General features: G+C 44.8%; 1 protein-coding gene across 2 annotated transcripts in view; it reads right to left on the bottom strand.

Annotated features, from left to right (window-relative positions):
• The window catches only part of LOC104999864 (zinc finger protein 791-like), a 70196-nt gene that overhangs the window by 12550 nt on the left and 30513 nt on the right, over positions 1-27133 (bottom strand). The window contains exon 1 of one of the 2 annotated variants that reach the window (XM_010855493.1): positions 7590-7768. The exons of the other annotated variant lie outside the window; for it this stretch is intronic. Within the exon in view, the coding sequence (XP_010853795.1) occupies positions 7590-7619 (30 nt within the window). The 5' untranslated portion in view covers positions 7620-7768. Of the gene's footprint in view, positions 1-7589; positions 7769-27133 lie in introns of those variants that run through there. 2 annotated transcript variants of the gene reach the window in all.

A 27133-nucleotide genomic window follows, 5' to 3' on the forward strand; every position in this document is an offset into this window, starting at 1 on the left:
CAAAACTCTATTAGGCTTTGCCCTGCTTCATTCTGTATTCCAAGGCCAAATTTGCCCGTTACTCCATACTTCAATTAAAAAAAAAAAATACTGGGGGAAAAAAAAAACACAGGAGAAAATCTAGGTGACCTTGAGGTTTTTTTGGTGACCTTGAGTTTGGTGATGAGTTTTTTGATTCAACACAACAAAAGCAGGATTGATGAAAGGAAAAAAAAAATCAGTAAACTGATGTCATTAAAATGACAGCTTTCTCTATGAAAGACAGGGTTAAGAGACTGAAAACAAGCTACAGACTGGGAAAAAATCTCTACAAACCACTTATCTGATAAAAGACCAGCATCCAAAATATCTAAACAACTCTTAAAACTCAACAATAAGACAGACCACACAATTAAAAATGGACAAAATATCAGAACACACCCCTCACCAAGCCACATGGATGGTAAGCAAGCATAAGAAAAGATGCTCATGTCTTTGTCATTAGGATTGCAAATAAAAGAATAATAATATCATTTCTAGATACTTGTTACAAAATCCTAAAATTAAAAAAACAACTGAGAATAAGCATTAAAGGATGGAGAAGATGCGGAGTGACAGGAACCCTCACTCACTGCTGGTGGGAATGGAAAACACTACGAATTCATGGGAAAACGGGCAGTTTCTTACAATACTTAACCGTATAATCCAGCAACCAGGCTCCTTTGTAGTTTACCAAATCAGTTGAAAACTTGCTGTCACAGGGGCTTCCCTGGTGGCTCCGGGGTAATCTGCCTGCCAATGCAGGAGACACAGGTTTGATCCCCAGTGTGGGAGGATCCCACATGTCGCAGAGCAGCTGTCCCATGCACCACAACTACTGAGCCTGTGCTCTAGGACCTGGGAACCACACGCAGCCTCTGTGTCCTAGAGCCCAGGCTACGCCACAGGAGCTGCTACCACCACAAGAAGCCTGCACACAGCAACTAGAGGTAGCCTCTGCTCTCCACAAGTAGAGAAAAGCTGGTGCAGCAAGGAAGCCCCAGTACAGCCAAAAACAAAAACCCACCCAGAACATCTTCATTCATAAAAATACCTGTGTGTGAATTGTTTATAAAAGGTTTACTCATGATTGCCAAGACTTACAGGTAAACAAGAAATTCTCCAACAGGTGAATGGAAAAATAATCACTGGAACATCAATATAATGAAATGTTATTCACTGTTAAAAGGAAACAAGGTATCAAACCAAAAAGACAGAGAGAACCTTAAAATCATTGTTAAGTGAAAGCAGCCAACATGATAAGGCTACATACTGTATTATTCCAACCACAGTTCTGCAAAGGGAAAAAACCACGGGACAATGGAAAATCTGCGTCTGCAGGGATTTGGGGGTGGGAGGGAGGAATGAATAAATGAATAGGGGGAGCACAGGGGACTTTCAGGGCATGAAAGTAGAATACACGACATGGACATGACAGAAACAAGCTCATTTTACGTTGCCAAAGCCCACAGACTGTCTAAACAAGAGTCAACGCTGTCCTAAAATGTGGACTGTAATGTATCAGCATTGGTTCAACGAATTTAACAAATGTACCACAATAATACAGGATATAAAAAACAGGGCAAAACTATGATGGCAGAGAGGTTAAGTATGACCTTTCTGTACTTTGTAACCAAGCTTTCTATAAACCTAAAACTGCTGTAGAGAAAGGTAACATCTATCAGGGAAAAAAAAGAAGATGAAGTAAAAAAGGCATTAATATTCATCTCAGATGACTGAAAAAGGCCATCTTTGTTCAGTTGATTTGAAGTTACTTCAGTCACTATGGCACTCTTATAAAGGCCTGTATCCTGCAAACAGAGAATTAAAACCCCACTGAATGCCGTGTTCCAACGGATGTGCTCTGATGTGGTTAAGAGTGTCCTAGGGAGGCCTCAGTATATATACAGACAAGTGTTACCTTGATGTATATTGGGGATACCTGTTAGGCAAGAGATTGCCAGAATTCTTTTATCACACACTCTTAGACGATTGCCCAGGGGTCAGTAAACACATGCTCTCCAAGGCAACTGCTGGTCAGGGCTAAGACGACAGGCTGATGTTGAGTGTGTTGTGGACCATTGAGTCCCCTCCTTTAGCAGGATGTCCAACTAAGGGGTGAAAACCTGGATCATGTATGAATGTGGAGATGTCGTTCTGAAGTCTGTGAACTCCCCTTGCTCGTCACTCAGGGAATCCTAAGGAGCCCACAGGGAGCCTAGGGGTCTGAGAAGGGGTGATGACCTTTAGCATCTGGCAAGGGACCCAGGAGGGGGAAGGCCTCCACGCCTCCTGCAGGTAGGTTATGGTGGGGGTCCCAGGGTCAGCTTTATCTTGTCTCAGGGGGGTCCCCACAGCTGTGCTGAGCTCTTGGGGTGCTGTTTACAGGGTTTCAAATCCTAATGGGAATCTGGATGGGAGGTCCCATTTTCAGGGTTATCTGTTTTCAGCACAGCTCCGTCAGGAGATGTAACTGCAGCTCGAGTGGCCTACAGTGCAAGGCCAGGGCAGGACCTTGGTTAGAAGCCTGTGGACAGCTTCAGGCCTGATGGGAAACTCCAGAGGCAGGAGCGGAGGTCCCTGAAGCCTCTACTGTGACTCAGGGTTTGACGGCGCAGAGGGGAATGCCTGTCATCTGGCATTTTCACCAGAATCCACAGCCTTTTTGTTTTTTTGTGCGAACTATTCCAGGTGGGCCATTTTACAAGTAATAGCTTAAATGGGCTCAAATATATTTCAACATTTTTTATGTTCTGATGTCCTCAGAAGAGATGTCATTAATGTCACGTCACTCATGCTCATGGCACAAGGTGGTGCGGGTCAGACCTGCCTGCAGAGACCGTGTGCAGTGGCGATGGCGCTGAGGTTCTCTGAGGCCACCAGGTAAAGGTGAAGGCCAAGTGTGCTGAGAGGCTGCTGAAAGAGACACTGAACAGAAAAGACTTAGCCCAATCTGTGAGGGCAGGATATTTAGCAGCTGCTGAGTGGATGAAGTCAGTCATTTCCAAAATGATGGGGGCTGGGAATTGGGGCTTATTTGGTGAAACAACAGCCTCAAGGTTGCCATAATCCAATGTGAGATGTCATTCATTCTTTCCAGGTTTGTGAACAGACCAAATACGCCAATTAAAGTGAAGTGAAGTGAAGTTGCTCAGTCCTGTCCGACTCTTTGTGACCCCATGGACTGTAGCCTACCAGGCTCCTCTGTCCATGGAATTTTCGAAGCAAGAGTACTGGAGTGGGTTGCCATTTCCTTCTCCAATTAAAAGGAGGGGTTAATCACTTCCTCACTAAACAGGTTTGTATAATGGTTTTCCATCCTTCAAAACCCTATTTACATTGGGCCATATTAAGTAATTAGCAATAAAGGTCAGTGGAGTTCCATTTAGCAATATAATTTTCCAGTGGCAGAAACTAAATTAAAATTTAATTTATGATTCACTGGATCAGATCTTCCTTCCTCTCAAGCAGAAAGGAGCCTGGTCTGGATGTTCATTGTAGTTGGAGGCTGGGACTGGGGCAAAAATTCTTGCCCAAAGCCAGGAGCTTGTGTGGCTGGAATCTCCTGTCATCTCTAGAGTGGAGGACCCAGACTTCTCATCAGGTTAGGGCACAAAGGAAAAAAGAAGGTGTTAAAAAGAAACAGTAGACCCCTAAAGGAAAGCTATGACAAACCCAGACAGTGTATTAAAAAGCAGAGACATCACTTTGCCAAAAAAGGTCTGTACAGTCAAAAGCTATGGCTTTTCCCATAGTATGGATGTGAGAATTGGGCCACAAAGAAGGCTGAGTGCTGAAGAATCTCCCCCAGGAATGTCATCTTATACCAGTCTGAGCTTATTTTTGCTTTTAATTTGCTGGCCAGCACCACTGAGGTAATCAGCCATATAGGTTTTTATTATCCCTCAAAGCAAGATAATTCACTCTTTCCATACCCCTTTGGCCTTCTACCCATCTAAGCCTTCCATGTGGACACCTCTCCACTCCCTAGATGCGATGCTGTCTGATTCAATCACTTAATAAAACCAATTAAACCTTTAAAATTTATTCAATTGTATTTTTGTTATTTAACAGATCAGTGGGGCTTAAACTGAAACAAAAAGCAAAAAAAATGTCTGACTACTCATGACAAAGACAAAGGTGGGAAAGAAAAATATGCATTTACAATTGCTTCTTTTTTGATAAAGCAGCACCAAATCAAGATGCTCAAGAAATGGACTTCCCTGGTGGTCCAGTGGTTAAAACTCTGCCTTCCAGGGCAAGGGGTGTGGGTTCAATCAGTGGGGGAACTAAGATCCCACATGCCACACAGTGTGGCCAGAAATTAAAATTTGTAAAGAAAAAAAATTTCACTAAAGCCTTAAAATGATCTACACTGGTTATTTGGGAGCGGCTGAAGCAAGACCACTTGAGAGGCCAGGACGCCCTGGCATGAGTCTACTTTTGACAGTCTTATCTTACAGGTTTTTGCTAACCTTCCATGATGATTTAAAATTAACTGAGTAATATGCATATACTATATATTTAATAGCCTTTAATTAACTTATTTTTGCTTTGAACTTTTTAAGTTTAGTTTTTACTTATCTACAGAGGAAACCCTTCTAAGATTTACTCCTTTAAATGCTAACCCTTATAAAAGTTTAAACCATAAAAAATAAGAGTTTCAAATCTCCTTTTAACAAAAGTAACAAGGGGGCATCATAGCTTCTTGTAGCTCACTCTGGGAGCTTTTTCAGAAATAAGTAACACGTAATGCATGAGGAATTTGCATGTAATCCATTAAATATACTAGGATTTTCAGTGATTTTATGTATATTTTAAATAGTTTTCCTCATGAATTCATTTGCTTCAGCAGTACTGTAACACTTAGAATTTCAAAGTTCTCTAAGGACAAGCACATACAAAAAACTGACCTACAAATGTAAAAGCCACCTAAGAACTCAAATACACTCCTCTCATATCTTGAGGATCTCTTGCCTAAAAGGAAAGAATATTCTGTTTAGTTCCAGAGTTTTTTGTCTTATTCCCAATGTCTCTCTGTCAACATACACCGAAAGCTTGAGAATCATAAACACTTAAAACAATGTCACAGACTATGAAGGGAAACTAAAGAATTGCAACAGGGCCTTCCCTGGTGATCCAATGGTTCAGGGTTCACCTTCCAATGCAGGTGGTAGAGGTTCAATCCCTGGTCTGGGAGCTGAGATCCCACATGCCTTGGGGCCAAAAACCCAAAACATGAAACAAGCAATGTCAAATTCAATGAAGTCTTTAAGAATGGTCCACATCAAAAAATCTTTTAAAAAAAACCTGCATCATTCAATATATAAATGTATACAAGGAAAGAAATGTAAATATTTGAATCAGTGAGATTAGCAGCCTATTTCCCTATAATTCGGAAGAAACTGAGATTTCCAGGCTTGAGGTTCAGATCTCCCACTGTGGGAATACAACCCCTGGAGTGTGTCAGAGCTGACTCATTAGGAAAGACTGTGATGCTGGGAAAGATTGAAGGCAGGAGGAGAAAGGGATGACAGAGGATGAGATGGTTAGATGGCATCACGGATCTGATGGACATGAGTTTGAGCAAACTCCCGGAGATGGTGAAGGAGGGAAACCTGGCATGCTGCAGTTCATGGGGTCGCAAAGAGTCAGACACAACTGAGCGACTGAATGGAGAGCGTGTCAGTGGTGAGGGTCAGCCACATGAATAGCCACAGAAATGAACTCTGGAGGCTCCAACAAATGCTCCCTTTCCATACTTCAATTCTTACAAGTGAGAAAACTCTTCACCAGATTCAATGTAAAGTTCTAACATAAATGAACTCGCCAATTCATAAACTCTTGTCCAAGAAGACACAATTCCTGACCTTCACAGACTTTCTCAACACACTCAAATCATGAGTAATTCGTATGTACAGTTACAGTACAAAGTTCAACCTGGTAATCAACAGTTAGGGTCTCAGGGCGTCACTCTGTATCCCCCACCGTCGAAAGTGCACCCCCACCTTTCCAGGGCTGTATCTTCTCGCACTATAAAGGCTCCTTCCATGGTTGGTGAGAGCAGGTAGGACACTTGCAGGGGAAGGCTCCCCAGATAGAACAGTTGGTCCTCTGAGTACTTCCCTTTGTAGGCTCAAGGGAGCCTTAGCTAAGAGCTAAGAGCCCACAGGTCTGGGCTCCCCACTGTCATTATCATGAACTCCATTGATATTTTAAATGACACATACCCAGTGTTTGAATAATCCAACAGAACCATTCAATCCAGTATTTATGTACAAAGAAGGGAGGAAAACTGTAAGGCATTTTTTTCTATTTCAAGAACAAAACACAAATATCTATTCCTTTCAGAAAGTAAATGTCAGTCAATTATCATTTCCATGGCAAGAAACTGTAAATAATAATTGAAGAAAAGAAAAAAAAAGATCTTGAATGTTACTTACAGTCAGTTATGTGACAAAAAAAAGATAAAATGTAACTAATGGAATGGTATAATGGAATATTTTTTCTGAAATTCACCTCTTTATTCCCCTTTGGAAATATTTTATATTCTCTTTCAAGATCTATTGATTAAATACATTTACAGTTACTAAAGATGGAAACTTAGGACTTCCTTGGTGGTCCAGTGGCTAGGACTGCGCTCTCACTGCAGGGGACCAGGGTTCAACCCTTGGTCGTGGAACTAGACCCTACATGCCACAACTAGGACCCATACAGCTAAAAAAAGGCTTAAAAGTGAATAAGGGCACAAACTCAGGGAGGGACAAGGCTGACCTGGAACTATGATGAAAAGACCGACCACCCAGGAGTCTCCCAAGAGGAACCTCCACCCAAAGGGCTTAAACAAAATAGGATGTCTGTGGCTGGGAAAGCTTGTGGGGTGGAGTAAGGAGGGGACGGCACAAGACTTAAATACAGTGTAGTTCCCGGTGGTTAATTTCTGGTTTCTTCTCATGGAAAACATACACAGACAAAAAACTAAACTTTAAAGAGTCATTCATGGCCCTTGTGGATTAATAATAAACAATTTAAAATACTGCGTAGCTTGAAATGCACCACAGAGGGCAAGTAGTTAATAATGAAGCTATGAACTGAAAAGGGGAAGATGGCGTTTGGGAATATCAGGAAAGATCTGGAAATTTAGCCATTTGTTTCCTGCCCTGGGAAGAGCTGGAGTAGGGAGACAGGGTCTTGGATTTGTGACACTGTTCTTCATACATTTGAAAAGTGAGGGGAAATGAGAGTTCCTCCGCCCCGGGGAGAAAGGAGGGACCCCACAGACCGCTGCTCCTCTAATGCAGGGACCCCGAATACTGAGTCACGATTGTCCCGTTACAACCCTCTCCGTGGACACCACACAACCTGGAGCAGACACAGCCGCAGCGGTGAGCAGAGAGGCCGCCCCGGGTCCCAACTGCCCGCTGAGTCCGTGCACTGCGTGCCGCGCTCAGGGTGTGTGGACTCGGGTCCGCGGGTCCGAAGTTGACCACGGGGAGGCCCAGGTCCCACCACGGCCAGTTCCAGCAGGTCCCTCAGCCCCCTTCTTCCAACACCCGGCTCTCCCAGCTCACCATTTTTTGGTTTCTTGGCTTCCCAGTCATCCACTCCCCGACTGCCGCGGCAAGTGCAGGTCACACTGACAGGATGCCGCGGAGCCACCGGAGCCTTTTAAGGACACAGAGAAGGGGATCTGCTGCGCTGCGGGAGCGAATGGGAACCAGCACGCAGTCCACGCCACCCACGCCCGACACTGGAGCGTGCCCTACAGGCGCTCACACGTACGTAACCGGCGACTCCCCTGATTGGACAGCTCGCAAGGCCCCGCCCTGCCGTGCCTGAGTGACAGCAGGCCGGAGGTCACGTCTTTGCTTGGACCTTGACCTGGCAGGGAGGCCCGTCCATGGTCCCTGCATTGAATCCGATGGCCGCAAGGCCCTCACGGAACTGTGACACTTCTTCCCCAGAACGGACACTGAGATGTGGCCTCACCATGTGTAATAATGAGTCTCGCCCCACTTTTGATCTTTGACCATTTGCTGTGAGAGAGACCCATTCTTCCCTACCTACTCTCCCTCGTTTGGAAGACTGAAAAGCCCCCTTATCCTACCCCATCCTCGGGGGCACTTGGCTCAAGTGGGAGGGTGAACCCCACAATCCTAGACCAGCCATGAAGCTTCAGGGCATGTGTGAAACACAGACCGAGAAACCACGGAAGACCTTTTCAATGTAATTTCTTTCATACTTACTCGTTGAAAGGTCAAAGGAGGCAAAACTGAAAGGAAATTGCAGAGTGAAAAATAAAAGATGGTGAAGGTATGGAAGAATAAACAGAGAATCACAACCGCCATCATGTAAGGGGCAGGTTGGTGATGAATGAGGCATGGGAAGGTTGGGGACTCTCTCACCAACGCCCACAGGTCATTTATGAATTTTCATGAAGATTCCAAGGATGTTTCAATTATCACTAAATCTAGCCAGGAAACATTTTGTATATTCTTTTCTAAATATATATGCTGATTTTTTTTTTAATTGAAGGATAATTGCTTTACATGCTGATAGAAATTTTAAGCAGTAATTAAGGTTGGCAACAAAATTTGTATATTACTTTGTCCTATAAAGTGGCAATCTGAGTTTTCACTCATGGTTTTGGCAACAACAATCAGTAAGAAGCCAAGTGTCAACTAAGAAAGGATGGGTTCCCTGAGTTCATCATCATATGTAGTTTTTATAAACAAAGGGTATTGCTATGGAAAGATCTGGAGGATTTATCAATAGAGCAAATAAGTACGGTTTATTAAAGTATATATTGGAGAAGAAAATGGCACCCCACTCCAGTATTCTTGCCTGGAGAATTCCATGACAGAGGAGCCTGGTGGGCTATAGCCCATGGGGTTGCAAGAGTCAGATACAACTTAGGGACTAAACAACAATATTGCAGTATATATAAATACCAAGTTACTCTTTCTATAACCTGCAGAGAAAGGCGGAACATGGACCTCCACCTAAGGGTTGGTTGAATAGTGGAGAGGAGTCTGGCCTGTTTTTTTTTTTAAGGCTGCGCTTAGGGGCATAGGCTATGGTGGCAGATCACATGCAGCCTTTCTTATCACCTTGTACAGATTTGGGGCACAAAGGGAAGAAGGGGTAAGACTTTAAAGTTGTCATCAGTCACATAATAGGAAAAATATATCCTAGTCTCTGACCCTCGTTCCTGGCACAGGGCTCCTAAAACCCTTGTAAATTCCTAAGGGAGGGATTTCCCTGGTGGTCCAGTGGCTAAGACTCCCCACTCCCAATGCAGGGGGCCTGATTTGATCCCTGGTCAGAGAACTAGATCCTGAATACTGCAACTAAGACCCAGTACAGCCAAATAAATAATTTTTTTAAATTCCTAAGGGATAAGAGCACTAGGACCATCTCTCATTCTATTGAAGTGACTCTGGTTGGGCTCCTGGGTGGCTGCTGGGTGAGGGGCCAGTCACTGGAAAGACCAAGTCATGATCATGAACTTGGAATTTTCAGCCCAACACCCTCCCTCATCCTCCAGAAAGGGGAGGGGGCTGAAAATGAAGTTAACAATTAATCATGCCTACATGAGGAAGCCTCCATAAAATCCCAGTGGTAAGGGGGGATTCAGAGGGCTTCCAGGTTGGTGGTCCATGTACAGGGAGGGTGATACACCCCAGCTCCAAGGGACTCTCTCAGACTTCACCCTATGTATCACTTCACCTATATCACTTATCATATCCTTTAATAAACTGGTAAATGTATTAATAACTTCAGTGTGTCTCTGAGTTCTGTGAGCTGCTCTTGCAAACAGAACCCAAGGAGGGGCCTGTGAGAACTTCTGATTTGTAGCCATGTCAGACAGAAGTTGTGAGTAATCTGGGGAACTACTCCTTGTGATTGGCATCTGAAATTGTGTGTGGGGGGCAGTGCTGACAGTTTTGCGAGACTTAGCTCTTAACCTGTAGAATCTGATGCTGTCCCAGGGCAGATAGTGTTAGGATTGAGTTAAGTTGTAGGACACCCCACTGGTGTCACAGAGAATTACTTATTGTGGGGGTAAAACCTTCACATATTTGGTGACTGGAAGTATCAGGACTGAAGAGTTCTGGGTAAAAGTAAAGGAGATGCCTAGGTAGGAAGAACTGGGTTTTCTCCACTCAGGAAGAAGATATCAGCAGTCAAACATTAAAAAATGGAGTTAGAGACCTCTGATCAGCAGATAAGGAGCTTAAAAGGTTACAGTCCCATCCTCAACAAACAGACTTTTTATAAAAAGCAAAGAAACTTAAAAATCAATGACTCTTCTTAAATCTGTCAAAGGACTGAGGTCACAGGGTGAAGTACTGTCTCCAAAATTGGAAAGAGACTGAAAAATAGCCATTTTGAAATATGCCTACAATATTCTGCACTTTTTAATAAGTCTTGTCCTCAAAAGAATGTATTTCAACTTAGAGAATGAATTTATAGTTCTTGGGAAAAACAGGGAGAAGGGAGTTTAGAATGGATATATACACACTTCTATATTTAAAATGGATAACCAACAAGGACCTGCTGTATAGCACAAGGAACTCTGCTCAGTGTTATGTGGCAGCCTGGATCGGAGGGGAGTTTGAGTGATAATGGATACATGTACATGTATGGGTGAGTCCCTTTGCTGTTCACCTAAAACTATCACAACATTGTTAATCAGTTATATCCCCCACCGCCAAAAAATCTATTTCATTAGAGGCTAACCAACTGGGATCCTACCAGTGCCAGAGGGCAGTGCTATGGTGGGAGGCAAAGAGTCAACTGGACTCCCCACTAGTCTTTCCGCGGACCTCTCAGCAAACACCTGGTATGTTTTCCAAAACAACTCCAATTCTCCAACACCAACTGGGTGTCCTGCAGTGCAATTCAAGTCTGACACAAACTAACCAGAATTAACATCAGATTCCACAGTTTATGGGTTGAATCCTATCACAGTACCCACTGTCAGATGCCAGCTGCAAAGTGGGCAGGGGCTGGGCTAAACACATTTCTGCCTGACCCACCACAAATTTAGAGGTTCCCTGGACAACACCTCATCTTTGTTAATTGTCTAGAGCAGCTATCAGAATGAAGACAAGCACTGCTTATTATTACCAGTTTACTTGATTTTTTAAAACTTTTTATTTTGTATTGGGGTTATTGTTCAGTCACTAAATCGTGTCTGACCCTTTTGTGACCCCATGGACTGCAGCCTGCCAGGCTAGAATACTGGAGTGGGCTGCCATTTCCTTCTCCAGGGGATCTTCCTGACCTAGGGATCAGACCTGTGTCTCCTGCATTGGCAGGCGGGCTCTCAGTGGAGCCACCTGGGAAGCCCCTCTATTGGGGTATTTATGTTTGAGTGTGTGTGTGTGCTCCATCATTTCTGACTCTTTTATCAGGAACAGCCACGTGGAAAGGGTGCCCAGGGCAAAGTGGTGGGGGTGGGGGTGGCAGGGAGCTTCCATGTTATCTCCACACAGGACAGCTTCCTGGCTCACTGATGGGTTCACCAAGTCAGATCTCTCTGAATCCCGAGCTTTAGGGGTTTCCATAGAGTTTTCTTATGTCGACCGCTGGAGAAGGACTCAATCTTCAGCACCTCCTTCCTCTCTTGAGGCTGGGAACTGGGCTGAAAGTTCTTCCTGGTCACTGGTGACCAAACCCCTACCCTGAAGCCATCAAGGGGCCTAGAAACAGTTGCCTTATTACAACATAAGATGCTCTTATTATCAAATAGAGGAGGTATGGTTAGATAGCCTCACTGACTCAATGTATATGGATTTGAGGAAACTCCCATAGGTAGCGGAGGACTGGAGCCTGGTGTGTTACAGTCCATGGGGTCACAAAGAGTCAGAAACGACTTAGCGACTAAAAACAACATCACCAGTATCACTCAGAGTCCAAGGGCCTTGGGAAATCTTTGCTAAGGACTGTGGACAAAGACCAAACATTTTTTTTATCACACCAGAGAAGGGCAGAGCCCATGGACACAGGCTCATTAAAATACTCAGACCAGATCATGGGATGATAAAACTTTCCTCTTAGCCACAACAAACCACTACATCAGAAGACATATGTTTAATCACGGTAGGGAACTCAGAAACAATGGTATGTTCCAGAACTTATTTAGAAGTCTCTAAAGGGCTGTGGCACCCCACTCCAGTACTCTTGCTTGGAAAATCCCATGGACGGAGGAGCCTGTTAGGCTGCAATCCATGGGGTCGCTATGAGTCGGACACGACTGAGTGATTTCATGTTCACTTTTCACTTTCATGCATTGGAGAAGGAAATGGCAACCGACTCCAGTATTCTTGCCTGGAGAATCCCAGGGACGGGGGAGCCTGGTGGGCTGCCATCTATGGGGTCACACAGAGTCGGACATGACTGAAGTGACTTAGCATAGCATAGCAAAGGGCTGCAATGCAGGAGACCTGGGTTAAATCCCTTGGTTGGGAAGATCCCCTGGAGGAGGGCATGGCAACCCACTCCAGTATTCTTGCCTGGAGAATCCCATGGACAGAGGAGCCTGGTGGGCTACAGTCCATGGGGTTGCAAAGAGTCAGACACAACTGAGTGACTAACACAGTATCCCCAAGGTAGATAGGGGAGACAAAAACAAGGACAACTGAGGATATTTTACCTCTGACAGTGACAACAAATAGTCAACAGAACTTAAGTTTAGGCAAATAAACATCAAACCTGACATTAAAGGCCTATTTACCTCAGTTCCTTTTCACAGTACAACCTGTCCAGTATTGGCCAAAAAAATTCAAAGGCACAAGAAAAGATTAAAAAAAAACACATCTTCAGGAGATAGTTTAGACGTCTCTTTATAGGAAAATGCCCTCAGCAGGATGTCCCTTTCCTTGTCATTTCAGCAAAGCTATAATGGAACTAACTTTTAAACGAGGCACCTACATGCCCTACTCATCTCCCGCCCAAGCACATCTTTCCAATATTTAATCACACAAAACCTTGACTAGTTTGTCAGTTCTTTCTGTAAATCAAAGAAGCAGGTCAAGAGGGAGGAGATGTATGTATACTAATAGCTGATTCATGTTGCTTAGCAGAAACCAACGCAACATTGTAAAGCAATTATCCTCCAATTAAAAATAAAATTTTTAAAAAGTAGAAATGAATAAATAGAATAAGAAGTTAACAGATGACCATATATCATCCATAGATTCCCTTTCAGGAACCTCACAAACAAACTGTGTGGCCAAATTGTGTGATTTACGTCTAGAGGAAGAACACAAGTCAATGAGACAGCATGTAGTGGTGAAAAGGGACAACTCTGATCCTCAGCTGTTGCAAGGAAAAGCCAACTCTGACTCTATGATGGAAATGGTTTCTTTGACTTGCTTTTCCTTGCTGTTGTTACTATAATCATACATAATGGCCTGCTTCAAAGGACCCTGACACTTTGTATGCATGGATTAGTCACTCAGTCATGGCTGATGCTTTGTGACCCAATGGACTGTAGCCCACCAGAATCCTCTGTCCATGAGATTCTCCAGGCAAGAATATTGGAGTTGACTGCTATTTCCTCCTCCAGGGGATCTTCCAGACGCAGAGACTGAACCCAGGTCTCCCACATTGTAGGAGGATTCTCTACCAACTGAGCTACCAGGAAGTCCGACTGTTAAACTATAGTGCTTGTGTGTAGCTAACAGGTATATAATCTCACTCTGCCCACCTGTGAATGGCTGCAACAAAAAGAAAAAATTAACACACCCCTTCCAAAGGCTGGACCTTCCTGGAGATGTTTTGCAAGACTTGTTCAGTCGCTCAGTCATGTCCGACTCTTTGCAACCCCATGGACTGCAGCATGCCAGGGTTCTCTGTCTTTCACCATCTCTCAGAGCTTGCTCACACTCATGTCTATTGAGACAGTGATGCCATCCAACCATCTCATCCTCTGTCATGCCCTTCTCCTTCTGTTCTCAACCCTTCCCAGCATCAGGGTCTTTTCCAATGAGTTAGCTCTTCACATCAGGTGGCCAAAGTATTGGAGATTCTGCTTCAGCATCAGTCCTTCTGATGAACACTCAGGACTGATCTCCTTTAGGATGGACAGGTTGGATCTCCTTGCAGTCCAAGGGACTCTGAAGAGTCTTCTCCAACACCACAGTTCAAAAGCATCAATTCTGCAGCACTTGGCTTTCTTTATGGTCCAACTCACATCCATACATGACCACTGGAAAAACCATAGCTTTGACTATACAGACTTTGTCGGTAAAGTAATGTCTCTGTTTTTTAATATGCTATCTAGGTTGGTCATAGCTTTTCTTCCAAGAAACAAGTGTCTTTTAATTTCATGGCTGCAGTTACCATCTGCAGTGATTTTGGAGCCCCCCCCCCCCCCACATAAAGTCTGTCACTGTTTCCATTGTGTCCCCATCTATTTTCCATGAAGTGCTGGGACTGAATGCATGATCTCAGTTTTTTGAATGTTGAGTTTTAGGCCAATTTTTTCACCCTCCTCTTTCACGTTCATCCAGAAGCTCTTTAGTTCTTCTTTGCTTTCTGCCATAAGGGTGGTGTTATCTGCATATCTGAGGTTATTGATATTTCTCCCGGCAATCTTGATTCCAGCTTGTGCTTCATCCAGTCCAGTATTTCCCGTGATGTACTCTGTATATAAGTTGAATACAGTTTTGACATACTCCTTTCCCAATTTGGAACCAGTCCATTGTTCCATGTCTGGTTCTATCTGTTGTTTTTTGACCTGCATACAGGTTTCTCAGGAGGCAGGTCAGGTGGTCTGGTATTTCCATTTCTTGAACAATTTTCCACAGTTTATTGTGATCCACACAGTCAAAGGCTGTGGCATAGTCAATAAAGCAGAAATAGATGTTTTTCTGGAACTCTCTTGCTTTTTCGATGATCCAGCAGATGTTGGCAATTTGATCTCTGGTTCCTCTGCCTTTTCTAAAACCAGCTTGAACATCTGGAAGTTCACAGTTCACATATTGCTGAAGCCTGGCTTGGAGAATTTTGAGCATTACTTTACTAGCGTGTGAGATGAGCGCAATTGTGCGGTGATTTGAGCATTCTTTGGCATTACTTTTCTTTGGGATTGGAATGAAAATTGACCTTTTCCAGTCCTGTGGCCACTGCTGAGTTTTCCAAATTTGCTGGCATACTGAGTGCAGCACTTTCACAGCTGCAGGGAACATCAACAAAAGACACTGGCTTCCCTCGTAGCTCAGTCGGTAAAGAATCTGCCTGCAATTCAGGAGACCCCAGTTCGATTCCTGGGTTGGGAAGATCCGTTGGAGAAGGAAATGGCAACCCACTCAAATATTCTTGCCTGGAGAATCCCATGGACAGAGGAGCCTGGCAGGCTACAGTCCATGAGGTCACAAGAAAAGACATAATATGTGCATCATGAAAATCCCATAAGGAGAAGAGAGGGAGAATAGTAGAAAGCTTATTTAAAGAAATAACAATTGGGACTTCCTTGGTGGTCCAGTACTTAAGAACTCTGACCTCCCCACACAAGGGCCCTGGTTCGATTGCTGGTCAGGTAACTAGATCCTGCATGCTGAAGCTAAAGAGCTTACATGCTAATTAAAGATCCCACCAACCACAACTGGGACCTAGCACAGCCAAAAGAAAAAGTATTACAAATCTTTTTTTAAAAGATGAAAAGCATTATATGATCACCTCAATAGATGCAGAAATAGAATTTGACAACATTTAACATCCTTTCATGATAAAACTCAACAAATTAGGCACAGAATGAATACACTTCAACATGATAAAAGTCACACATGACAAGCCTACAAGTAACATTGAACTGAATGGTGAAAAGTGACCTCTTCCAAAACTATGGTACCTAGAAAGGGACTGCAGGAGGGGAGGGAGCCCTTTCCTACAGGAAGGCTGAGCCAGAGACTCAGGTTTGGCTTCATTGTATTTCAAGAGGGTCTTATTATCAGGGGCTTCCCTGGAGGCTTAGTGGTGAAGAATCTGCCTGCTAATGCAGGGGACATGGGTTTGATCCCAGGTCCTAGAAGATCCCATGTGCCACGGAGCAGCTAAGTCCATGCTCCTCAATACTGAGCCTGCGCTCTAGAGCCTGTACTCTGCAACAAGAGAAGCCACCACAATGAGAAGCCCATGCATCATAAGAGAGAGTAGCCCCTGCTCGCTGCAACTAGAGAAAAGCCTGCCCGGCAACAAAGACCCAGCACAGCCCCAAATAAACAAACTTCATTAAGGAAAAAAAAAGAATATGTTGCCTTCCAAACATCAAAATAACCTAGGAGTTGCTGTGGGTGCAGAGAGGGACCATTGTTATTTTTTTCATAGTCAGGGAGGAAGGAGCCCCTTGTTTATTTACCACATCATTTTCAGGAATTTAACCAAGGGGTCAGGGCCTTACTTATGGATGGGCTAATGACCCATGCACTTTCCATGAGCAACTTTTTTCAGTATCTGCAATGTCCTGAATGTCAAATGAACGTCCTCAGAGGAGAATGTCATCAATGTCATGTCATACCTGTGCTCTTGGAGCCAAGAGGATGCAGCTCACATCTGCCTGCAGAGCCCGTGTGCAGTGGCAGCGGTGCTGAGGTTCCCAAAGCTAACCCGGTCAAGGTGTGTCACGTCCCTTCAGAGGTGAGGGCCAAGGGCAGCAAAGCAGCTGTTGAAATAGGCACCAAACACAACAAATTTATCCGAATCTGTGAGAGCAGGGTGCCTGCCAGCTGTTTACGGGATGGAGTTGGTAATTTCCACAATGTTGGGGACTGAGTACAGAGGTTCATTTGGTGTGACCACAACCTCACGTGTTCGGTAATCCACTGTCAGAGGTCATTCAGTCTTTTTAGATTTAAGAACAGGCCAAACTCAGCTGTGAAAAGGAGAAGTACAGGGAGCAATCACCTCTTTGCTAAATAATTTTTGTGGGGACTTCCCTGGCGGCCCAGTGGTTAAGAATCTGCATTTCCACTTCAGGGGGCACAGGTTCGATCCCTGGGCGAGGAACTAACATCCTGTGTGCTATGTGGTGTGGCCAAAAAAAATTTTTTTTTGTAATGGTCTTCCATCCTTCAAGGCCCCGTTTAATTTTCATTGGCCCATATGATGTAATTTAGGCTTCCTCGATGGCTCAGCGGGGAAAGAATCTCCCTGCAATGTAGGAATAAAGGAGACTCAGGTTTGATCCCTGGGCTGGGAAGATCCCTTGCAAAAAGAAATGGCAACCCACTCCAGTATTCTTGCCTGAAAAATCCCGTGGACAGAGGAGCCTCGCAGGCTACAGTCCATGGGGTCACAAAGAGTCGGATACAACTGAGCATGAGCACAATAATGCAATTTACCTAGGGGGGTAGACTGTGGGGTCCTACTTTGTCAAGCCAATTTGCAATTAGCAAAAAGTATTTAATTTTAATTTTGACTCACTGGTACAGAGCTTTCCTGTTTACTATAGAGTACTTTAGGAAAATCGATCCTCTGACCATGGGAGAATTTGGGCAAGAGAAGAGTTGGCTGACAATCATTAAAGATATGCCTATTCAGTAATTCCTCTAAGATTATGGGGAGTTCCTTGCTTAAGTTTGTTGTTGTTTAGTTGCTCAGTTGTGTCTCTTTTTTGACCCTATGGACTGTAGCCTGCCTGCTCCTCTGTCCATGGAATTTTCCAGGCAAGAATACTGGAGTGGCTTGCCATTTCCTTCTCCAGGGATCTTCCCAACAGGGACCAAACCTGCAATCTCCTGCACTGGCAGGCGGATTCTTTACCACTGAGCCACCAAGGAAAGCCCTGCTTAAGTTTACTGGGATTCTAATATAATTGGAAACCCAGCACTGATTATTTGCATGAAGGTTTGTGAATCAATGCAACACAGCAGATGACCAAATTAATTCAGAAGCTCTGCTGTAGGGGCCCAGAAACCAAAAAGTACCCCTTTATCATCTGGGTTGTTTAAAGTCTTTTAGTGTATTTTAGACTTCCAGTTGGGTCCAATTGTGGACCCTTGTTTCTATATTCTTCCTTTGTTTCCTCTCTCCTGTCCATCCCTGTGTTGTTTTTTTAGTCACTGAACATATTCCAGGGGAGATAGTGACCTCTCCACTGTGGTATTTATAAGATTTTCCCTACTGAGGGCCTCACATATGTGCCAGCAGGAATAGGGGTCTCATTCATGACAACTGTTGCTGTGTGGTTTAAAGTAAGTTTAAACTAACTTGAGGTTTAAAGTCAGTCTGAACTAACCCCTTGGCTGTGCTACATGTTGCCCCTGTACCTCTGAGGGTCAGGAGCTTTGCTGCAGTAGAGGCGGGGGCAGAGAAACTTAAGAGGAACTTTAGGGTGCAAGTGAGCCCTCTGTGTTAGGGGAGTACGGTTTTAGCCTGCCAACTACTGTCTGTTGCCTTTCCCCTCTCTTCTCTCTCTCTCTCTCAAATTTTTGGCCACACTGGTGCTAGTGGTAAAGAACCCCCCTGCCAATGCAGGAGATGGGGTTCAATCCCTGGATTGGGAAGATCCCCTGGAGGAGGGCATGGCAACCCACTCCAGAATTCTTGCCTGGAGAATCCCATGGACAGGGGAGCCTGGTGGGCCACAGTCCACAGTGTCCCAAAGAGTCGGACATGACTGAAGCAATGTAGCATGTACAGCATGTGGGATCTTAGTTCCCCAACCAGGGGTTGATCCTGCACCCGATGCAGTGGAAGCTGGGCGTCTTAACCACTGGACCACTTGGGAAGTCCCTCTCTCTTTTCAAATGACTGTTCTTTCAGGAGCAACACTCCTTGAAACCACCTCCTGCACAGCATAGAGTCCCTCTCTCCCACCCCCCCCGGGGTATATCAGGGCCAGCCACCCCTGCCTCTGTCACAGCTTCACTCTAACACACAGATAGATCCCGGCAAAGATATCGACCCAGGACTAATTCGAGGAGAGCCCAATTCCATTCTTTGTTGTTTAGTCGCTAAGTCATGTCCGACTCTTTTGCAACTGCCATTTCCATGGGATTTCCCAGGCAAGGATACTGGACTTGGTTGCCATTTCCTTCTTCAGGGGAGCTTCCCAATCCAGGATCAAACCCAAGTCTCCTGCATGGGCAGGTGGGTTCTGGCAGCCACCAGGGAAGCCCAATGCGATACTACTGCTCCCCAAAGCCAAGGAATTGAAACTGCCACTCTCATCTGCTGAACCTAAGACTGAGGCCTGGTGGGGTCAACAACGGAACACACGGCAGCACAGCAGCCAGCACAAGCTCACCAGCACTGAGCAGCCCCCAGCACCAGCCGCCAACAAACGCAGAGCAGGTGAGCAAGTCAGAGCAAGAGAAGACAGACCTCCAGGGGTGCATCATGCCTGGCCATGCTGCTCACGGTGCCAACTGTCATCGTCACCTACAGTGGTCTGGTTCCCACGTTGAGACTGATGCTGGTGTGTCATGCAAACACACACACTCAAGGAGGAAAAAGTCTATGACTGGGACTTCCCTGCTGGTCCAGTGGTTAAGACCCTGTGCTCCCAATGCAGGGGGCACAGGTTCGATCCGTGGTCAGGGAACTAAGATCCTGCATGCCACACGGTGAGGCCAAAAAAAAAAAAACACCACATGTAAAGAAAGCCGGATTTTCCTGATGGTCCAGTGGTTAAGAATCCTCCTGCCAATGCAGGGGACACGGGTTCCATCCCTGATTTGGAAAGATTCCGTATGCCACAGGACCACAGCTACTGAGCCCATGACCCCTAGAGCCTGGGCTCTGCAACAAGAGAAGCCACCGCAATGAGAAGCCTGTGCACAGCAACTAGAGAGTAGCCCCCACTTGCTACAACTAGAGAAAGCCTGCATGCAGCAATGAAGACCCAGTGTAGCTGAAAATAAATAAATTTTTAAAAGCCTATAACCCACATAATTGAGGTCTTAGGGGGTAGGTAGGGCTGGCCTTTCAAGTAGCGCTGAAATGGCTTCAGCAAGCAAGGAAAGGGGGCCTGGCCTGGGTTTTGATCATGGCTAGGGGGTGTTAGAGAAAAAATCATTCAATGACAGAAACAGGATAAAGTGGATTTCATCCAGAACCGTTGGGACAGGTATGGAGACCGATGGGCTGAGATTTCACAGCAGATGGGAAATGAGACTGTGCTCAGCTCTGAACACAGCATATCGAAGTGGGAAATCATGGCCAGAGAGCAAGGTTCGGGGTCAGTGGATAGAAACTTACTTGAAGGAAAACAGGGCTTAGTGGGTCTGGATACACTGACCTCACAGGATTCTTACTGAAGTTAGGTCAGGGTGAGCACACATCACCTGAGGGGTGGCGGTGGGGCACAGGAACCCAATTGGACACAGAAAATGATCAGATATGAGGAATTGGGGAGCTCTGGGTTAACTGACTTATTAGTGGGGTTTCTGGACTTGCTAAGGAACTACTTATTAGCTAAAACTGGATTTCGCAAGGAACTACACAGATAGGCCCAGGGTAAGGTTCAGGGTCAGAATATTCTTTGGTCAAGCAAAGAATCTTGGGGTGGGGCCAGGACAAGGGTTTTGCATACAGACAGGGGCTTGTGTGGCTGAAGCATGAAGCTAATGCCAGAGGACTACAGACTTTGTCATCAGCTTGTCCAGGGGTGGACACAGCAGGAAGAGAGAGGGGTAAGGCGTAAGCTGTCAGCAAACCTCAAAGAAATGTGGAGTCTGAAGAGACACAGAGAACAGACCTGTGTTTGCCAAGAGGGAGGGGCTGTGGGGGAGAGAGGGATTGGGAGTCTGGGATTAGCAGATGCAAACTATTATACATAGCAGTGGTTCCCAACCTTTTTGGCACGAGACTGATTTTGTGGGAGACAATTTTTCCATGCACTGGGGTGGTGGTGAGGGGATGGTTTTGGGATGACTCAAGCCCATTACACTTATTGGACACTTTTCTATTATTACTACATCAGCTTCACCTCAGATCATCAGGCCCGGAGGTTGGGGACCCCTGATATATAGAATGGCTAAACAATAAAGTTCTACTATATTAACACAGGGAAATATATTCAATATCCTGGGATAAACCATAGTGAAAATGAATATATATATATATATATACATATACACACATATAACTGAGTCACTTCGCTATACAGTAGAAATTAACAACATTGTAAATCAACTATATTTCAAAAAATTTTTAAAAATATGGAGTCTGACCACTCCTTACAAGGACAAAATGGGTATGAAAAATATGCATTCACAATGCCTTGTTTTTATGTGAGGAAACACTAACAGGAAGCTCAAGAAATGATCAGAACTGTGTATCTGCAGTGGCTGGAGTAACAGAGATGGACGGGGCCAGGACAGGTGGGCAGTTACTTTGCTTAAGTTAGGCTTTGTATCTTGCAGGTTTATTGAAAATAAGCAGAGAAAAAGATATATACCATGTTTTACTATTTCATAACCTGTCTTTAATTTTTGTATCAAACCAGTCAATCCTAAAGGAAATCAACCCTGAATATTCATTGGAAGGAGTGTTGCTGAAGCTGAACTTCCGATACTTTGGCCACCTGAAGCAAAGAGCTGACTCGCTGGAAAAGACCCTGATGCTGGGAAAGACTGAGGGCAAAAGGAGAAGAGGGCAGCAGAGGATGAGATGGTGAGAGAGCCTCACTGACTCAATAGACATGAGCAAACTCTGGGAGATGGTGAAGGAGAGGGAAGCCTGGTGTGCTACAGTACACGGGGTCAGAAAAAGTCAGACACAACTTAGGGACTAAACAACAACAATACGTGGGAAACCACAGCCGCTCCTTTAAACACTAATGGCTACAAAAGGATAAACCATACAGAATGAAAATTGCCACATCCTTGCTAACTAGAAGGTTAAGGTACATCCCAGTTTGCACCTTCTCTGTATCTCACATCAAGGAGGGGAGAAGTATTTTCAGGAATAAATACAACATTATAATGCAACAAGGGTTTGGGTTTAGTTCTTTAAACACAGTAGAATTTTCAAAGATTGGTGTAAGCTTTTATTTAAAATGTATTTTTAAGTGAAAGACAATTGCTTTACTATATTGTATTCGTTTCTGCCATACAGCAACATGAATCAACCCTAGGTATATAAATGTCCTCTCCTTCTTTAACGTCTCTCCCTGACGTAAGCTTTGATTAGCTGTCCTCACATCAGTGAAGATAGAAATTCCATTGCTTTAGCTTTTTTTTTCCCTTTGGCTACACTGCATGGCTTGTAGGATCTTAGTTTCCCGAGCAGGGACTGAACTCCCACCTGGGCAGTGAAATCTCCTAACCACTGGACTACCAGGGAATCCCCTGCTATAGCCTTTTAAATTTTAATATATTCTAAGTATTAGTCACTCAGTCGAGTCCAACTCTTTGTGACCCCATAGACTGTAGCCCGCCAGGCTCCTCTGTCCATGGAGTTCTCCAGCCAAGAATACTGGAGTGGGTTGCCATTTCCTTCTCTAGAGGATCTTCCCAACCCAGGGATTGAACCCAGGTCTCCTGCATTGCAGGCAGACTCTTTATTGACTGAGCCATCAGGAAATCCTGCAATATACTCTAAAGATGTGCACACTGACATAAAAGAAAACGCATACCTGAAAATGTAAGCACATTCATCTCACATCTTGAGCTTCTCTTCCCTAAAAGGAACAAAGATTCTATTTAGTTCCACAACTGTCTTGCCTTATGACATCATCTCTGATTTTTTAAAGCCTCAGAAACTAAAAATGTTATTTCCCACACAGGGAATTAATTACAAAGTGTTAAAGGAAGTTAGAGCCAAAGGACTGCACTGTTTAATGGATAGAAGAATCCAAAGGAAAAAAACCACAAACTTTGGAATCAGCACAGATAAGCAGCCTGAGTCCTACAGGACAGACAGAGCCACACTCAGAAAATTTAATACATGCCAGGCTCTCCTGGCGGAGAAGGCAATGGCAACCCATTCCAGTACTCTTGCCTGGCAAATTCCATGGACGGAGGAGCCTGGTAGGCTGCAGTCCATGGGGTCGCTAAGAGTCGGACATGACTGAAGCGACTTAGCAGCAGCAGCAGCAGGCTCTCCTGGGGGGCTTCCCAGGTGGCACTGGTGGTAAAGAACTTGCCTGCCAATGCAGGCGACATTAGAAACTCAGGTTCAATCCCTGGGTCCGGAAGATCCCCTGAAGGAGGGCATGGCAATCCACTCCAGTATTCTTGCCTAGAGCATGGACAGAGGAGCGTGGCAGGCTACAGTCCACAGAGTTGCAAAGAGTCAGACACAATTGAAACGACTGAGAAAGCATGCATGTAGGTTCTCCTGATTAAGACAGAACTGCTTGACCGGGTCAGTCCCTGGTGAAGGAGGGTGGGGGCACTGGAGCAGCCACAGGAATGAACCCTGGGAGCGCCACATGCCCTACTCTCCTTAGGGAATAAAGGGACCACTCCCTTTCTCAGGCATCTGTTCCCCCCAGTGAGAAAACTCAGCAGAATTCAATTTAAGGTGCTGACTCAAATGAACTCCCAAATTTGTGACCCCTAACCCAGGACATGGGGCTTCCCAGGTGGCTCAGGGTGCCTGCTAATGCAGGAAGATGTGGGAGACTTGGGTTCGATCCCTGGGTTGGGAAGATCGCCTGGAGGACAAAATGGCAACCCACTCCAGTATTCTTGCCAGGAGAATCCCATGGACAGAGGAGCCTGGCGGGCTACAGTCCATGGGGTTGCAAAGAGTCAGACATGACTGAGTTACTGAGCACGCATGCAGGAACCCAACCCAGGACTCAGAACTCCTGACTGTCACAAACTTTCTCAATGTAGACAAATTACACTCTGAGCACAGCTATGCTGTGAATGCAAAACTCCAACCTATGACTCGAAACAGCTCTGGGGGGACCATGTTAACAACTTCAAAAGGGAGTCACCACATCCTCTCTCCCCACAAACCCCTTGCACCATGTGCACTTGTATCCCCAGCTTTCCAGGGCTCTGTTGTTTCTCTCAGCTTAAGGGCTCCTTCCATTGTGGGTGTGAGCTGTGATTCCAGCAAAATCACACAAACCTGGTGTTTATGTAGAAAGGAGGGAAGAAAATTATATTCTTCTAAGTCAACAAGAAACCCATAAGTATGTACTACTCTTGGAAAATGTGAATTATTATTTCCATGGCAAGAAATTGTTTTATAAACATGTAATTGGGGAAAGGATAAATTAGGAGTTTGGGATTAAAATATACACACTTCTATATATAAAACAGATAATCAACAAGGGCCTACTGTAGAACATAGGGAACTATACTCAATTTTGATTACCCATAATGGAAAAAGATCTAAAAAATAATATATATACATGCGTATATACATATACGCATGTATATATATATCAGAATCACTTTGCTGTATACCTGAAATACATTGTAAATCAACTATATTTCAATAATCTTATTTGTTTAATTTCTCTAGAACATTTTATTTTACCTTATTTTTATTAATTTTTATTGGAGTATAACTGCTTTGCAATATTGGGTTAGTTTCTACTGTACAGCAAGGTGAATCAGTTATACAAATACACATATCCTTTTTTAGATTTCCTTCCCATTTAGGGTACCACAGAGTACTGAGGAGAGTTCCCTATGCCATACAGTAGACTCTTATCAGTTATTTTATACATAGTAGTGTAAAGATGTCAACCCCAATCTCCCAATTCATCCCTCGACTCATTTCAATAAAAAATTGTACTTGAACACCTCAAGCCTAAGCCCTGGAATTGCACTGGAACCCCCTCAAAAAACCCCAAAACTGATAAAAAAAAAAAAAAACCCAAAACAAAAACAGACTTCAGAAAATTACTACACCTGTTCCGGGAGGAAGAAAAAGAGAAACAAGAATTTTTAATACAACCAATGTAACAGAAGAACTTTTTTTTTTCCCCTGAAGTTCACCTATTCCTTGCCTCTCTGGAAATATTTTATACTATCTTTCAATCTCCACTGGTTACATAAATTTTAATTTTTTTTAATAACTGAGGCTCACATAAATGAATAAATCTTTCCAGGGTGACAGACCAGGGGAGGGGTAGTGCTGACAGGTAAGAATACCCAGGAACATTTCCAAAGGGGAAAATACACCGAAAAGATTTCCCATAGGATGTTTGCACCCAGGAGAGATCCTGGGAAGTGAAGCACAAGGATTTCATACAACGTGGTTCCAGGTGGTTATCCTCAGCTTTCCTCTCATGGAAAATATACACAGCAAATATAAATGTTTAAAAGAGAGCCACCCGCAACTCTGCAGAGAAAGAATAGACAATTAAAATATGATGTCTGTTTGAAACACACCACGAAGGACAAATAGTTGATAAAGATGCTGTGAACTGAAGAGAGAGAGTTGGCTTTAGGAATGTGAGAGGGATCTTGGAAATTTAGGGATTTACTGCCAGTCGTAGGAAGAGTTAATCTGGGGAGATAGAGTTCAGGATTTGAAACCCTGCTCTCCAAACTTGGAAAACTCAGGAGAAAACGGGTTCCCCTTGGGTAGAAAGAAGGGACTGGAGAATCCCATACACCAAAACTCCTCCCACGCACAAGCCACGGAGAACAGATCACGATGGTCCCCTGATGACCCTCCCCAGGGTCACCACACATTCTGGAGGAGACGTGGGGCTCTGCAGGCAAAGCTGCCCAGAAAGGCTCCGGGCTTAAAGTTACCGCCTGCAGGGACCGGACGGGAAGCCCGAGGTCCCGGCTGCCGGCCCCATCCCCACTTTGGGAGCCGGAGTGGAAGGAGGTTGAGAGGCGCCCCCAGGTGGACTCGAGGCCACAAACCCTGGAGTGGACCGCACAGGGAGGCGGTCCCGCCGAGGCAGACTGTCTCTCATCATCCCTGTCCCGCCTCCCTGTACCGAGACACCTGGCCCAGCACACTCACCACTTCACGCCTTCCGGGGTTCTCCGGCGTCATTCCTTAGGCTCACGCGGCCTCTGCAGCTCATAGCGGTAATGAAGCTGCAGCGAACTAACCTGAGCTGCTTCAACACGGCGAGACTCCACGCAGAGCGTGCCAGGAGAGGCCGACCACACGGTTTGCGGGACGTGGCCCCACCCACCTTCCCCTTCTGCGGTCCTGATTGGACAGTTCGCAAGCAACGCCCCCTTTATCCTGAGTAATAATGGATCCAGAGGCCACGTGACTGAGCAGAATCAGCTTCTGCAGGTGGGTAGAAACCTACCCCTCTCCAGGGACTTTTGTTTTTAAACCACTCTTGTTACTTGTCCTAGAGGGACAGTGGCAACTTCCTCAGATACTTCGGCACGTGGGGACACAGGTGTGCACAAGGAATTCCAGAGTCAGATCCCAGAAGAGCCGACGTTCTTGTCCAAAGCAAGAGCAGGCCAACTGGAAAAACAGGGTCTGAGGGTCCTCCATCGGGAAAATAGTTCGCACAGACTGCGGAGCTACTGATGATAACTATGACACTCGATTTCAAACACACTGAAAAATATCCTCACCATGTGTAATAAACCTTCTGGCTCCATTTTTATCTTTGTTGACAGCGTCAAGGCGTACACACATCCCTTTCCCCCTCTCCATACATGTGGTATTTTAGCTAAAGAATCCCATGGCCTCCCAAGCACTTGTCTGGTGGGAAGTTTGAACCCTGCAGCCCTAACCTGGGAATATGGACTCTTGTCCCATCAACCAGAAGTTGTGCGATGTGTTCAATAATACTCTCAAGTATACATGTTACGTGAGAAGGAAATTTTAGTTTCGTAGTATGTGCCTAGAGATTTTGAAATGTAAACGGCTATGATATCCCAAAGGCAATTCTGTTACTATTGTCACCAATATAACAAGAAACAATAAAAAGTTTTGGAAATGAACCATACACTTGAAAACTTTTGATATTCTTAACATACTGGTTCAAAACTTCTAATGAATTTATCTGAATAGTTTTATGAGGTAAAATACACACACATTTCCTGCAAGACTCCGATGCTGGGAAAGATTGAGAACAAAAGGATAAGAGGGTGACAGAGGATGAGATGGATGGCATCACCGACTCAAAGGATGTGAGTTTGAGCAAACTCTGGGACATAGTGAAGGACAGGGAAGCCATGCATCCTGGAACCCATGGGGTCAC

This window comes from Bison bison, unplaced genomic scaffold (assembly GCF_000754665.1).
Source record: "Bison bison bison isolate TAMUID 2011002044 unplaced genomic scaffold, Bison_UMD1.0 scf7180017864365, whole genome shotgun sequence".
NCBI classification, from domain to species: Eukaryota; Metazoa; Chordata; class Mammalia; order Artiodactyla; family Bovidae; genus Bison; species Bison bison.